Genomic DNA, 14,686 nt, shown 5'->3' on the forward strand with positions numbered 1-14,686 from the left:
AAGTCACTGTTTCCCTTTGCAATCTGGAAAGTGTTCATGTCTCACAATTGCAACGTTAACTCGTCATCTGTAAGTATTTTAGTGATGAGGTTGGTTATGATTATGGAAAGATTGAGAGGTTTAGAAACAGAATTATTGAGCATTGCGACTTTATTATGAGATTTTTATTACAACACAGTATGTAGTAGCAATCCATCACAATCTCTCTATCTTTACTTGACAAACACTTCAAATATCAGATTGGTAGGGGTCTTGATCACTCTCACCTGTTCTTCCATGACCATCCAAAGCTTTACAGACAAGCTGCTAATTCGCAATTTAACGAAACTGCCAGGATGATGCGTGATTGACTGCAATGTTGGGCGGTATTGGAGAAGGAAATAAAATAAAAGAATTTCGTTTCTGTCTTCTAAATGATTGATCAAAAAGTACAAAAGCATATAACATTTTCGTCTTTGTTTTCTCTCATTTTCCTTCCTGCCAAACAGTGTCGTCCTCAGATCTGTACGAATTTTTTCAGGCCTCCAGGAACATGTTGATTTTTCTATATTAAGCATTGAAGGGCATGAACTTGAGTCATTGAAGGGCAAGAATTATAATAGTCAATTCCCCTATACTGCATTAATTTTGGTTGAGCTTGAGGCATTAATTTTTCATTGCCAAGTTTTTTGTATTAAAATGTATACGCAATTAATAAGAGATCTGATTTTCCCACTCCCTTTTGCTTTTTAATACTTTTTAATCAATTTTGTTTTTTCTCTTTCCTATTCTATCCTTACCCTACATTAATTTTTTTTTTACTTTTACTTTATATTATTTCTTTTTCTTTACACTTAATTTTCCAACTTACACTCCATTTTCAGTATTAAAGGGAAAAAAAAACTTAATTTCTTACTCGATTAAAGGAAAAAGAATACAAAAAATAGAGTGCAAATTGAAAAATTAAGTGTAAAGAAAAAGAACTAATATAAAAGTGAAGTAAAAAGAAATCAATGTAGGGTAAGGGTAGAATATATAGGAAAAAGAAAGAACAAAATTGATTAAAAAGTATTAAAAAGCAAGAAGGAGTGTAAGTGGAGAAAAAAAGAGTGGGGAAATCACATCCCATTAATAAGTGTTGCATTATATTTTGGCATTTTGCTATCGACAAAATAAGGGTGAAAATTTTTTGGGGGGCCGTACCATGAGACTGGGGTTCCTGTTCTCCAACACAACAACATTAACATACAAAATGTGAGTAATTAGATTCCTAATTATAATACATATATTTGCACAAAAGAGCCAAAACAAAAGGAACAAATTAAGGGGAAGGGAATCCAGGGGCTGTGTCAGATTTTTTCCCCAAACCCCATCCCCCCTCCTATTTTCCAGTATCCCTTCAAGCATGTGACTATCTTTAGGTCTTGTGCCAATTCAGTGTGCGAGCGGAAACCTCTTTTAAATGACAGGCCGTCACATCATTTGGTGAACAATATGTTTAGAAAACAAGTTGCACGAGCGTAGCGATATTCTTATGGATAATGCTAGAAGTAATACACAATGTGGTATGAAAAATGTGATAAGTCTAACATTTTCCTATTCTTATTGAATTATAGTCGTTGTTGGGGGACCTGGCGAGGACATGGCATGCACCAATTGGAGAGAGGAATTTATGCTCAAATGGAAGGATATTGGACCTCTGTGTCTGAATTTCTAGCTAGCACGATGGCTGCTTGTGTGTGAAACCAATCGGGGTTTACGTGAAGCAGTGAACATATATTTACTGTGTACAAAGCTTGGTCTTCCCCCCGACTTTGTCTTATTTGCATGTAGCTAAAAGATTATTTAATCTGTCATCTTTTTTTGCTTCTTCTCACTATTACTAGCTACCTCTCTCCACTGCATATTCTTCTTACCAAGCTTCGACCCAGTTATATAATTACACAAATAACCCTCCAATCTTCAGCTGTGTCCCCAAAAATTAAGATTTGTTGAAATTTCAAGTTCAAGCTTCAATTAATAATAATATAAAGTTAATTCATATATATATATATATATATTACCTAACAAAAGGGAAACCCGGCTTCAATATATAACTGTAGGATGCAAATATATTTTAATTGCAAGGACAATTTTGGCAATTCAGAGGTGCATGAGTGCAGGTGGGCAATCATGTAATAATCCCAAAACAAGGATTTCTTCCATGATCTTTCATATTATTAAAAGCCCTAAACCTGGAACCTTGTAGCTCAAGACCCATAGTAGGTGAGAACTTCACCATCACACACACACACCCCCAATTACTTTTCTTCACCCTATAGCTACCGGAAGTTTAAATTCTAAATTTCTTGTGCATGGTGAGCAAGAAAAGCCTCACAACTATCTCTCTCTCACACATCTTCATCATTGATCAGTGGTATTCCCTCATGCACATCCGATCTTGATATTAATTTATCAAAATATATTATGAAAAGTGTAAAAACTTAAAGTGTACAAAGAAGCTATCTAGCAACCTTTGTTTTTGGGGGGGTTGGGGGGGTTCTTTTGGCCATAGCTAGGTACTTAGCATCTACAAGTTTTCGATATCGTCCCTCTAGGTTTATGTTGTTGAATATATAGTTAGACTTTTTTTTCCACCTTAGCAAGTCTTTGAGCAATTCAGTAAGATATTCTTGATTTGATTGATCTCATATCTTTGATCTTTGTGATATTTGCAGAAGCCAGACAAGTCAGAAGGGCAAAACCAAAAAAAGGAAATTGAGATCTCCATATCATGACAGGAGAACAGAAGGAGGAATTGCCACCAGGGTTCAGATTTCATCCTACAGATGAAGAACTTATCACCTTCTATCTCATCAACAAGATAACTGATGCTACTTTTACTGGAAGGGCGATCGCAGATGTCGATCTCAACAAGTGCGAGCCATGGGAACTCCCTGGTAAATATATATACACATAGACAATTATAACTTATTTGTGAGCCTTAGCTTCTTTTGTTTTCAATAATTCATCTTGAGATCAGTTTCTTTCTCTTTGCATGTATCCATCAAAACAAAACCTAAAGTTCTCATCAGATCTTGCTTACTTAACTCTTTTTTTTCTTTCTTTTTTTATGCGGGGAATAGACGACCAATAAAGTTTAGATAAATATCACTAGACCGCAGCTAGCTGATAGATCTTGCTTAGTTTTCTCAACTTATTGATTTAATTTTTCTTTTTGTTATTACTTGGATTTCATGGATTGGCATCAAGTTTTTCTGAATAGAAACTCATGAGAACTTTTGCATAACATTTCTTGTGACATATAATAATATTAATTGATATTTTCCCATATATATATTCATAGGTAAATTTAGTAGCTTCTAGTCGAATGAATAATTTATGGTTTCTTGTTTGAATGAATTATGAATTATAGCAAAGGCAAAAATGGGAGAGAAGGAGTGGTACTTCTTCAGCCTTCGAGATCGGAAGTACCCAACAGGAGTGAGAACAAACCGAGCAACAAACACAGGTTACTGGAAGACGACAGGGAAAGACAAGGAGATCTTCAACAGTGTGACATCTGAGATGGTTGGGATGAAGAAGACACTTGTTTTCTACAGAGGCCGAGCTCCTCGAGGCGAGAAGTCCAATTGGGTCATGCATGAATATCGTATTCATTCTAAATCCGCCTTCAGAACCTCTAAGGTACGTACCTAATTATATTCATTTCTATAATACATGGGATACTTGTATGAACTTGTTGAGTTGAGCACAAGTTACATATTTATATAATTTAAGAAAAGATAAAAGGATAGAGAGCATGATTAATTCAATGCGAGATTTGTGAAACTTTGTCGACAGAGGACAGTCCGTAGTCCATATATAATATATAATTTTGGGTTTTACAAAAGCTTGCTAGGAGTACTTGCAAGCAAATAATAATTAGATGACTGATTACCCTTACATTTGAGTTAATTAACGATTGTATTTGCAATAATACGGGAAACTAGGGAAATTACCTGCCGTGGTGAATGGTGATGGTGGGATAATATGAAACATGGAAATCAATGCTGATAGTAGTAATATATATGGGAAAGAGAAGAAATCAAGAAACAAAAAAGAATTCATATTTCATGGAGGTAAATGATAACTTGTATCGGACATTAATTTACAATATCAAATACATTGTCGATATATGTTTTCAAATTCAAGCAAATTAATGTGGTAAATAGTAGAGTATTCACACAAAATTGACCATATATATATCGACGGTAGCACGTACAAATATATCGATATCTGGTACCAAATAGTATTTAGTAAAAGAATATTGATACCCTTCGTCTTTAAACTATGTCTTTCATTCTATATTATCATTCCATATAGATTTGATTGTGGATTGAATTAACTAACTGTAAATGCTGTGTTTAACAGGATGAATGGGTGGTTTGCCGTGTCTTCCAGAAGAGCGCAGGCATAAAAAAGTATCCAACAACCCAATCAAGAGCAGCCAATCCCTACAACCTAGAAATAGGTCCAAGTGTGGTGCCATCACCCATGATGCAGATAGGTGATCACCAATTCCCATATGGCAGAAATTACATGACAAGTGCTGAGCTGGCAGAGATTTCTAGGGTTTTAAGAAATGGCGGCAGCGGCGGTGGTGGATCATCAAATGGCACTATTAACGTACCAATCCAACCCCAATTCAACTACCCAAATCTTGGAGGAGGAGGAGGAGGGTTTACAATTTCTGGGTTAAATTTGAATCTTGGTGCGCCAGCCACCCAGCCCATGTTGAGGCCAATGCCACCACCACAACTACATCATCAAGGTCCCCCGGCTATGAACCCTCATCAGCAAGATGTTATGAGTAATGGGGCTAACAATAATTCTCTTGGTCCAGATCATCAAGCTGGATATGGTGCAATAGATATGAACAACAACAATGCAAATGGGAATGGCAACAGGTTTATGAACATGGAGCATTGTGTGGATCTTGACACCTACTGGCCTCCCTATTAGGGTTTATGAAGAGAGTTATTATAATTAGTTCTAACTTCTAAGGGCGAGTTAGACCACAAACATAATTAATAAATAATTAATTATGATATTAATATTAGTATAGAATAGCTAGCTACATATAAGGTACTCCTGAGAATCAGAGAAATTGTATTTCCTTTCAATCTGTTGACATTTCAATTAAGCACGCCTTAATTTGTTATTCATCTCTAATGGGGTGTCTTATGGGTTAAGTATATACCCAGAGCAACTAAGGCCATCTATTGTCTTTATGAATTAGAGTTTTAAGTTATAATTACTTCTCTCCTTCAGAAACATGTCTTGGTCTTTTTGATTTTATATATCTTTTAAATTCATTTATTTCCATCCACAATATTTTCTTTTTTAGTACAAAGCGATAGTCTAAATTACTCACACACACAATTATGATGCCGTGGAGATATAAACCTAAGATCTCTGGCCAGCAAATCAAAGTCATTTTCCGCTAGGCTAGACCTGATTGACTCCATCAACCATTTTTTAGCTTAATATAAATGGTGGTTTTTGAGTTGATAATATTTATCAGTAAACTGAAAATGGAGTAATTACATATATAACCACTCCATCTTTGTTACTAATGGATCAACTTAGAAGTTTAAGAATTGATAAATACCACAAGTTAGGAGACTGCTAGTAAGCAGAGGAAGGAAGTATGAGTTTTTAATTATCTGACAAGGCGTTGGGGTGGTTGGCCACAAAGCAGCACCACGTGCACTGGAAAAACTTTAAGAACTCGGGAGAGTGAGAACGAAAATAAACTTACTCCATAGAATTTTCTGTAGTAAGTTTACTTTCATGGCTACATTGGAGAAGCTTTTCAATTCGTGAGAGAGTGAGAAAGGAATAAAACTTCTCAAAAAAGTCGCTTTTTTAATTAGTAAGTTCATTTTGTGTAGCAATGTCACCAGTTGGTCTCGGTTGGTCACTTGTAAAAACCCAATGCCATCATCATGCATCGACCATCGTGTAAGTCAATATGCCTATATCCCGGGTAATAATAATATGGTTGAATGAAAAAATTTATATTTATGAATTTAGATTGTAGTTTTTATAAATAGATACACATGTTATTAATATTAGTGAATAAGTAATATCACAAAGCAGTGTGAAGTCTGGTCTGGGAAGTAAAACCCATTTATTTTTTTGTTTTGGTATTAGAAGTAAAAACCCATTTGTCACATTAATTGTCGTAATAAGTTGATAATTGAAACATCATCAGCCAGATAATATTGCACTGTGGTCTGAAGTTGTGGTTTCTCATGTTGTGGTTTCTCTAACAATATAACACTGATGACATGTTTACTAATCCTAATTGGATGAGGATAAACTAAATTGAGGATGAATGGATTGAGATGAGTTAGAATCCGAATTCCCATTAAAGTTGTTTACTAAATCATATGAAATTAGGGTAGGAGTCAAAATAATGAGTTGAATTCCTGATTTTATGTGAGCCTTACTTGTATTTCCATTCCTCCATATGAAGTAAACATAGGATTAATCCATAATCGAAATTCAACTTCTTATTTTAATTCCGTTTACGGATTAGTAAACATGTCATGATAATAAAGATGTCAAAGCCATCAAAGCAAGCTCAAATTTCCTCCTGGGCCACCACATACGTCACAAGGAGCTCACACAAGTTAACCTCCATTAACAGCACTCAATAGCCTTATTAACCATCCTTAAACACACAAATCTTTTGGCACCTGGAGTTTTGACCTGTGAGATACAATGAAAAACATGATTCTTTTTAAAAAAATGAGTTTTCAAATAGTGATTTTAAGATTTAAAAATTTGTTTGGTATTGAACTCCAAACTATTTTTAAGATCCAAACAAAATTGATATTAAAATCAGAAAATCAAAAGCCCTAGTCCCTAAATTAAAATTAACAAAAGAAAAGAAAAAAGATGTTAGACAAAACCCTATCAATTTTGGTGGTGCAACTTAATTCGGTGGTTTTTGTGATTATTGGCTCGCAGAGACAAACCTGATCGGTAAAAGAGCGAGAGAGAAAAAAAAACTGTAAAAGCTCACTTTTTTTGTTTTTAATAATTCTGGGGGATTGGCGTGATTTTTGAGTTTCGATTTTTAAAATTGAGTCTACCAAACAGGTTTGTTGATCAAATATGTTTTTGAGTTTATAAACTTGAATCCAAGAAGGCAAGAATTATATAGAATTATATAAAATCTCCAAGTAGGATACCAAACAGGCCTTAAGTTTCTGCGTAATCGGACAACAATACATCAAAGTTGTGGCTTACTTTAGGACGCCGAACAGCCACCACACAAGCGACTGTCTGTCCCTGGCATAATTATTTGGGATATTTCTATTTCCCAAGTCAGAAAGTCGCGGAGGTAAATATATTGTTAAAAAAACGGGGTATGGGTTGTTGAGAAACAAACATGCAGATTGCATACCAAGTTCGACGCAAACCAATGACACACCTCTTGGCCATCTCACTAAATTATTGATTCCAGTCTTCACAGTTAATTGAAAAATTATAAATTATATAATAAAAAATTTGAACAAAAAAGTTATAATTTTAACAACGAAAAGAGGGGCACACGACAATCATCTAGACTCTGAACTTTGTAAGAATAAAAAATAAACTAGAATACACCTTGGAACAACATAATTAAAAGCTGCCCACACCATATGAACTCCTACACTTATCTGAATGTCTAACTCGTGTATCATAGTTTCTAAAACTTAAGCAAGAGATTTGAACACCGCCGTGGCTGCATCCGATTCATAAATATATCGCCTCGAAATGCCCTTGAAACAAGCACAAACCAACCTGCAAGAAATAGAAAAACAGATACTGAGGTAAATAAACAGAACGGTAAAGTTGCACCTATCAACATAGAAGTACGGTATAGCAGTATCGGGTACAATACAAAAGGTTCATTTACTGCAGTTTGAAATGATAATGAAGTATACCTTCAACCATAAAAAAGAAAACGACTTGTGAACAAACTGGCAGCAGTCTACTTGTCCGGATGAACCCTTTTAGACTTACGACGTGTATGGTTGGTACTTCGAACAGGTTTCTTAGACTTTGTACTGCATGATGATAAACGAAAATTTGTAATCAGCCAAAGGAAATATTTCAGGATTACTTTTCATTTAAGAGAAAGGGACGTGCAAGATGCCAGCAAAAGAACTTTAACTGCCATCTCAACCAACAACATAATTAAAAAGAACAGATAATTAAGAAACTAACCAGAAAAGCGAGGAGAAAATTCTGAACAGAAATATGATGGGTAGGGCCAACAAAGCAGAGGCCTGCAACATTTAAATTGTTGGTCAAACATAAAATTTAAAAAATAAAATAAAAGAAGCTGCAAAAAGAATGTTTTCATTACACATACCGCAAACCACTCCAACTCCTTTGTAGCAAGGGCTCTTGTCAGCTCATGCCTCTTCAGCAAATCTTTTACTTTGGCTTGAACCTTTAAGGAATATTAATTATAAAGTTAATAAACTACTATAGCTCGGGTTCAGTGAATGGCTTAAGCTAAGGGTACATCCACCAATGCTAGAAAGTATCAAGGGGAAAAAATTACATACTTCAACAACATATTCAGCACTGCTGGGACAAAGAATACCGAGAAAACAACACAACTCATTCAGGATATGCGTCTTGTTTGACAATTTTATGACTACTATAATGTATTAACCATGTAATGACTGAGCTAATGAATTCTTAGAATCACTTGATGACAACAAACATAGAAGACAAAACAATGCAGTAATAGTCCTCAACAGTAAATGACATATGTACTGCAGTCCAAACTCTGTTCAACAGAGTCATTATTAGATAACATAAATTAAACATATATTCCATATTAAGCCAAGATGAATTGGCTTGGCGAAAGCAACTTCAAATTAAAAGGCAACAATCAAACCTTTGAACTAATAAGTATCTAACAGTAGCATAATGAATGAAGGTTTTCCCAAATTAATGCCGATACCTGATGATGGTACGTTGACGCAGATTTGAGAAACTTCTCGTAGGCATGAACTGCCTTCTTTGTATAGGGCTTCAATACAACTCGAACTTTGTCAACATGGGGTTTTGCTACAGTCGCCACTTGATCAACATATGGCTTGCTGAACTTTTTTGCTTCCTGTCACCCAAAAATACAGCTGTAGGATGCATGTAGGCAACACAGAAAAACCACAACCCCGAAAAGAAAAAAGTGTATATGATAAGATAGATACCTGAAAATAAGGATCTACAACTTCTTGTGCTTTTAGAACATGTGGAGCTAATGTACTCTTTGACGTCTCATAAACTTCAACAGTTTTCGTACTTAACGATTTCACATGGGGTTCAACAGATTCTTTCACCACCACCCACTGTTCCTTGATTGCTGGGATATATTTCTTTAAAGCACAAGGACAGAGACAGGAAAAGGAAGGGAAATCCAAATTAGTATGAAATTGAAGACAAACCATTTATTATAAAAAAGTTATAAACCATCATTGAATAGTAGAACTTACTAGCATGCACGCATACATGCATACTGGCACACTAACACACATGTATACATATTGGCATGCAAGTGTGTGTGTGTGTGTGTGTGTGTGTGTGTGTGTGTGTGTGTGTGTGCGTGTGTTTGTGTAATCCCTGCTTAAATTATCTCTGCCATGGAAAAATCACATAGCGGGAGATGTAGGAAAACAGCAACACAACCAAATTCAGGTCCTCACATAGTGTAATGATGCAATACTAAAGTTGAAAATAAAGTTAACCTAGCTTACAGTTTTAAATGTTTCCACGTGGGGTTCAGCCCACTTTTCAGCTTGGGCTTTTTTCTCCAGGGCCTGAACAAATTTGAAGTAAGGTGCTCGTCAGTAATAGATGAATATGATACTCAGTAAATTAAGCACAAAGTTGTAAAAGAGCAAATTCCAGAAGGAACGAATGAGATTCTTCATCATACAGCAATCAACTGTAATACCTTCTGAACCGCAATATCCACTGCTGGTTTGCCATGCTCATTCCAATGTGTCTCTACAAGGGACTGCAAGTTGACAACAACTTCAACACCTTGAAGAAAGCTTTTCTTTACAAAAGTAAAATGCATTTAGTTACCTGACAATGGATTAAATGTACAGCAAGCCATGGTGGAAGCCATGCACCATGAACCTGATTTTAAAAAACAGAATATGCATTAGGGGTTGCAACCAAAATATAATAACACCACCGTTTTTTAGTATACAATATACCAGACGAGGATATATGTCACATATAATATAGGGCGACTACAAAAAAAGCATTTGCATGAATAAAAATAAGTAAATAAAAAACCCGGCTTTCATATTATTTCCAAAATTCCAACTGTATCATTTGATAGATAAATTATCTAGATTACTGAAGACAATTGCAAAATGAACTGTAACAGGTATTATCTGCCAATCGCATGGATTATTAAATAAGTGTCATGCCCCATATTATAGCCAGATTTTTTTAATAAACCTTAAATTCTATGATAAGCTTAGACAAAACCCTCAAGTTCTATGATAAGCTTAAACAAAACCCTCAAGTTCTATGATAAGCTTAGACAAAACCCTCAAGTCCTATGATAAGCTTAGACAAAACCTTACCATTCTACTTCCTTAAGAAACTACTTGGTTGATTTTTCTGAATTTACAACTAGCTCAGAAAGAATATAGACAAACATCAAGAAACAGGTTAAATGAGAGAGAGAATTTATGCAACTTACTACCTCCTTTAACTCTTTTGCTTTTGAAGTAGCTTCAAACTTTGCCTTCAACATTTCTTCCTGAAGAAAAATATGGAAACAAAGACTGCATAAGCACCAAACAAAATCTAGAATAATGAACTTTAGCAAAGCCTAAAAAATTACCTCAGCAACTTTAAGAGCGCGCTCAGTTTTACGGATTTTAGTCTTTTGGTCATCACTAATCTTCTCAATCTGTAAAAGAATTATCTGAGATCATTCTACCATCCCCCAGGATAAAATTAAGCAAGGTTCAAGTTGCAAAAGAAAACAGAAGTTTACTTTTCATTCAACAATGTATAGAAGTCAAAGTAAATATTAATACAAAAAACACCAAAAAAATCTCAACTGAGACCACATTGGTGCTAAACAAGGAACTAATAATGTTGTTTTGCCCACCAGCAGCTTACATTCATAAAAAAAAGGAAAAAAAAAAAAAGGCATTTATATCAACAAACTTGTTTCTAGGGAAACAAATAGCGAACACATCACAAAAAGGACATGAAAGGGATTGGTAGTAACCATTGAATCACAAGAATACAACAAAACAAAACAGTGATCGTTTGACAGAACTTCAGAAAGATAATACAACTTTTAGAATCTTTCCATCTTCCGTTAATGTCATTTATCCAGTTATGTATTACATTCAGCAAAACAATGTTCGTTATATGCAGAATCACTAAGGACTTTCATTATGAGCATATTCAGCTACAAAATAACTTTTCTTCCCGAACAAGACAAATTAAAAAAATAAAAATAAACTCACATTCTCTATTTTTAAGATCAAAACATCAATCTTCGTCTCGGCATTTTTTGCCCTGGCTTCCAAGGCCTCTTTCTCTTTATGTTGCGATTCTAATTCCTTTTTAAGTTCAGCAACCTGCAATGTAGATTGAGTTTACAAATGTAGTGGTTTTCACCGACTAAAATAGTTCACTTGACCATTTCTAACCTTCTTCTCTAATTCACCAGCACGTGCATGAGCCTTTCCAACCTGCTTCTCAGCATCTAATGACCCTTTTTTCTAAAATACAGTAGCATAGGAAGAACAAATTACAAATTAAACAACACCCAAAGAAACATATTGTTATTTAACAACAGAGTGGGTAATTGGTTATCTGGCTTCACATGCAAAAATGGCTAACCTGGAGAGACTCGATTTCACTCTGCAAAGAAGAAATGCTATTCGAGTTCTCTTGAATGATTTTCTCCTTTTGTTCTATTATCTCATTCTTCTTTTTGAGTTCTTTAATCTTCGCATCCACGTCGAATTCTTCAGCAGTTACAGAAAGACAAAACGTCAGCCAACAAGCCCAAGCAGCACTTAAAACACTTAAGAAGCACCATTCCAAAATCCAAAAAGTCTACGAACTGCTTTTTAACATTGATTTTGGTAAGCCACTATGGATTATTCTTCGGAACAAAGCTAAAAATCAACTTGTGCTCTTCTGAATATTGTTTCCACTCAAAACGGTAACTAAAATTAGATTTATTTTTATTTTTTTAAAGCTCCGACAAGAATTATAAAAAGTTCAAAACTAAAGCTTGACAAGTTAAGCTCGGAGAGCTCAGCTTATTGGTACTACTTGAATTCCCAAAAACCGAAAAAACTAGAAATAGAACGAAATTAATACACTTCAGGATTCGTAAACTGAAGGATCTTTAACTTCAGTAACATCTGATTGGGCAGCGATAAAACCGAGGAAAATCGAATAAACAACACTTCTAAAACACAAATTAAGTTTTTAAGTTCAAACAAACCGTAAAATCGTAAAACAAGCGAGAAACGAACCAAGGGTGTGGATCTTAGACTTGAGCTGATCCAACTCGATCTTCAGAGCGGACGAATCAGGGCCGTCCGATCGGACGGGCTTCAGTGGCGCGTCTTCTTCTCCTTGCACAGAAACATCAGCCCTAATCTGAGAGAAAATTAGGGCTAGAAAAATTGACAGAATCGCGAGCTTTGAGGCCGCCATGGAGCATGAAATCACAGCCAACAAAACTCAAAGCGACAGTTTTGAGTCTGAGTTTCTTTTGAGTTTTTGAGTCCGGGGTTTGGTGGTACTTTCAATTTTTCCCCAACTATAAATCTTATAACTTTTTTGGTTTTTAAAAAAAAAAAAAAAATCTTTTTATTACCGAAAGGAAATAGGATCCTAAATAGAATAAAAGATAACTTTTTAGCGGTTTTATTTTGGTCGGCCACGTGTCGGTCAGGTAAGGGATAGGGATTATCTGGGAGGGCTTTGATTTTTGACGCGTGGAACTGTCACCACTTGTCAATGAATGTAGGCGGTTTATGGTTCGATAAAACCGGGTCGGTGCGGTAGGTAGCGGGACTGGCCGCCGAACGAGGTTTTGGAAATAACGAATGGACTCGGTGAGTGGTGACTCGGGAAAAACAAAACGACAAGTGGAATAGATTAAAACGGCATCCCATGATATACGATTGATTAAAGATCCAAATTATCCATGCACTTGATCCAACAAGAAAGTCCAATGCTCAAATAACATGATCGTTGGGTGAGATATGTCTATACCATATCTGATCCCCTTCTATTTGGACAAATGGAACAAAAGACCCACTAAAAAATTGCTGTACCCCAATTGTCCATAAATAAGGCTCTTGTTTTAATGCACCAGCTAATAGTAACAGGGCACAAAAATCCCTACTTTGTGTTCTCATCGTTCGACTCTATTGAGATTAGGAGTTCGATGGCCTCATTCGGAATATGTGTGTACAGTGGTGCTCATGTCCTTATAATTCAATTCATGCATGTGCTTAGGAAAGGGGTTGGGCCTGAGCAAGGTGTATTTGGACATTTTGGTCCGCAAGATAAGCTTAATCGGGTTCGCCACGTGCAATTAATCAATTTGAATTAAGAGTGGCATGACGATATTGTAAATCCACTTGATTAAGGATTGGGTTTGGGAATGCTTCTTAATTATGGTATATAAATTTTAAATTGTTTATCATGCGCTTTTAGCACTTTCATAAACACTCCCAAACAAATCTTAAAAGAACTTACAACACAAGTACTTGTAACATCAATCCTGAACAAAATCACATTATTTAACAACCGAACTCTTAGGATATGTTTGGTACACCATATTAGACTCTAGATATGAGTATAGAAGAACTCGTGTTAGTTGTTTGGTGTCAACTTGTATTATTTAAGTACTTGACTATGTTAAAAGGATTGGGCTTTTAATACTCTTCATGTCTGACTAACTAATACAACCCGCATACCCTGGTTTAGATAATACTCACTTAATTATAAGCCTACGAAAAAAAAAAAAAAACTCTAGCATCTATTTCATTTTATTTAATTGAATCCATTAAATTATAGTGAGCATAGTGACATTAAAGTCTCACGTTATCTTATCATGTGAGATTGCCAATCAAAATGGTTGATGTAAAATTGCATTGCACCAGGCCAATTAGCTTCAGACTTGATCTTTTATAATTTATCATCTATTTGTAGTCTTATGTAATTTATCAGTTCACAATCAGAAAAGATGTGCTTATATCAATTAACTGTCAGAAAAGATTTTCTTATATCAAGATGTCTTATGTAGCTTTTTTATATCAAGATGTGATTTTTTTTTTTTCCATCAATAAAGATGTGCTTATATACTATGTAAAACGTATGATCCTAAGTTCTACAATTATGATAATGAGTTAGTTCATGTAATATTGTTTTATAAATCTAGACAAAAACAAAAGAAGACTATTGTCATATAAATCTTGCTAAAATAATAATTTATTATATAGATTTCAATTTCCACTTAAATTATCAAAGAATTTATAAATAAATAAAAAGTATGATCCTCTGTTATCCGATAGATGACCAAACACAATATGACTTAGTTAAACTATTTATCCAGAATATCGTAAAATGCCTTATAATATTA

General features: G+C 34.9%; 2 protein-coding genes across 6 annotated transcripts; one reads left to right on the forward strand and one right to left on the reverse strand.

Annotated features, from left to right (window-relative positions):
• Positions 2,262-5,297, forward strand: LOC18790122 (NAC domain-containing protein 92). 3 transcript variants are annotated; one of them, XM_007226445.2, is made up of 4 exons: positions 2,262-2,395; positions 2,697-2,918; positions 3,395-3,666; positions 4,393-5,297. In XM_007226445.2, exons 2-4 carry the CDS (start codon positions 2,753-2,755, stop codon positions 4,981-4,983), a joined length of 1,029 nt encoding a protein of 342 aa, XP_007226507.1. In that variant the 5' UTR covers positions 2,262-2,395; positions 2,697-2,752; the 3' UTR covers positions 4,984-5,297. The 3 variants fall into 3 exon arrangements, with proteins under 3 accessions (XP_007226507.1, XP_020416958.1, XP_020416949.1); XM_020561369.1 differs by lacking the exon at positions 2,262-2,395 and adding an exon at positions 2,477-2,537; XM_020561360.1 differs by lacking the exon at positions 2,262-2,395 and adding an exon at positions 2,559-2,576.
• LOC18792854 lies at positions 7,469-12,915 on the reverse strand. Of its 3 annotated transcripts, none has more exons than XM_020554517.1 (15): positions 12,564-12,915; positions 11,917-12,044; positions 11,724-11,795; positions 11,538-11,651; positions 10,898-10,966; positions 10,754-10,813; positions 10,123-10,176; positions 9,989-10,051; positions 9,789-9,851; positions 9,246-9,410; positions 8,996-9,151; positions 8,393-8,473; positions 8,245-8,306; positions 7,962-8,084; positions 7,469-7,818 (listed from the first exon to the last, which is right to left on the reverse strand). In XM_020554517.1, the coding sequence occupies exons 1-14, from the start codon at positions 12,745-12,747 to the stop codon at positions 8,009-8,011; spliced, it is 1,347 nt and encodes a 448-aa protein (XP_020410106.1). In that variant the 5' UTR covers positions 12,748-12,915; the 3' UTR covers positions 7,469-7,818; positions 7,962-8,008. The 3 variants fall into 3 exon arrangements, with proteins under 3 accessions (XP_020410106.1, XP_007222136.1, XP_020410107.1); XM_007222074.2 differs by having other exon boundaries at positions 10,757-10,813; positions 12,564-12,871; XM_020554518.1 differs by lacking the exon at positions 11,724-11,795 and having other exon boundaries at positions 12,564-12,872.

Source organism: Prunus persica, chromosome G1 (assembly GCF_000346465.2).
Source record: "Prunus persica cultivar Lovell chromosome G1, Prunus_persica_NCBIv2, whole genome shotgun sequence".
NCBI classification, from domain to species: Eukaryota; Viridiplantae; Streptophyta; class Magnoliopsida; order Rosales; family Rosaceae; genus Prunus; species Prunus persica.

Coding starts and splice junctions, on each gene's coding strand:
- LOC18790122 (XM_007226445.2), top strand. CDS start 2,753: ATGACAGGAGAACAGAAGGAGGAATTGCCACCAGGGTTCAGATTTCAT. Junction 2,919..3,394: donor CGAGCCATGGGAACTCCCTG/GTAAATATATAT, acceptor TATGAATTATAG/CAAAGGCAAAAATGGGAGAG. Junction 3,667..4,392: donor CCGCCTTCAGAACCTCTAAG/GTACGTACCTAA, acceptor TGTGTTTAACAG/GATGAATGGGTGGTTTGCCG.
- LOC18792854 (XM_020554517.1), bottom strand. CDS start 12,747: ATGGCGGCCTCAAAGCTCGCGATTCTGTCAATTTTTCTAGCCCTAATT. Junction 10,052..10,122: donor TACATTTAATCCATTGTCAG/GTAACTAAATGC, acceptor GTCAACTTGCAG/TCCCTTGTAGAGACACATTG. Junction 8,307..8,392: donor AGGAGTTGGAGTGGTTTGCG/GTATGTGTAATG, acceptor TAAATGTTGCAG/GCCTCTGCTTTGTTGGCCCT.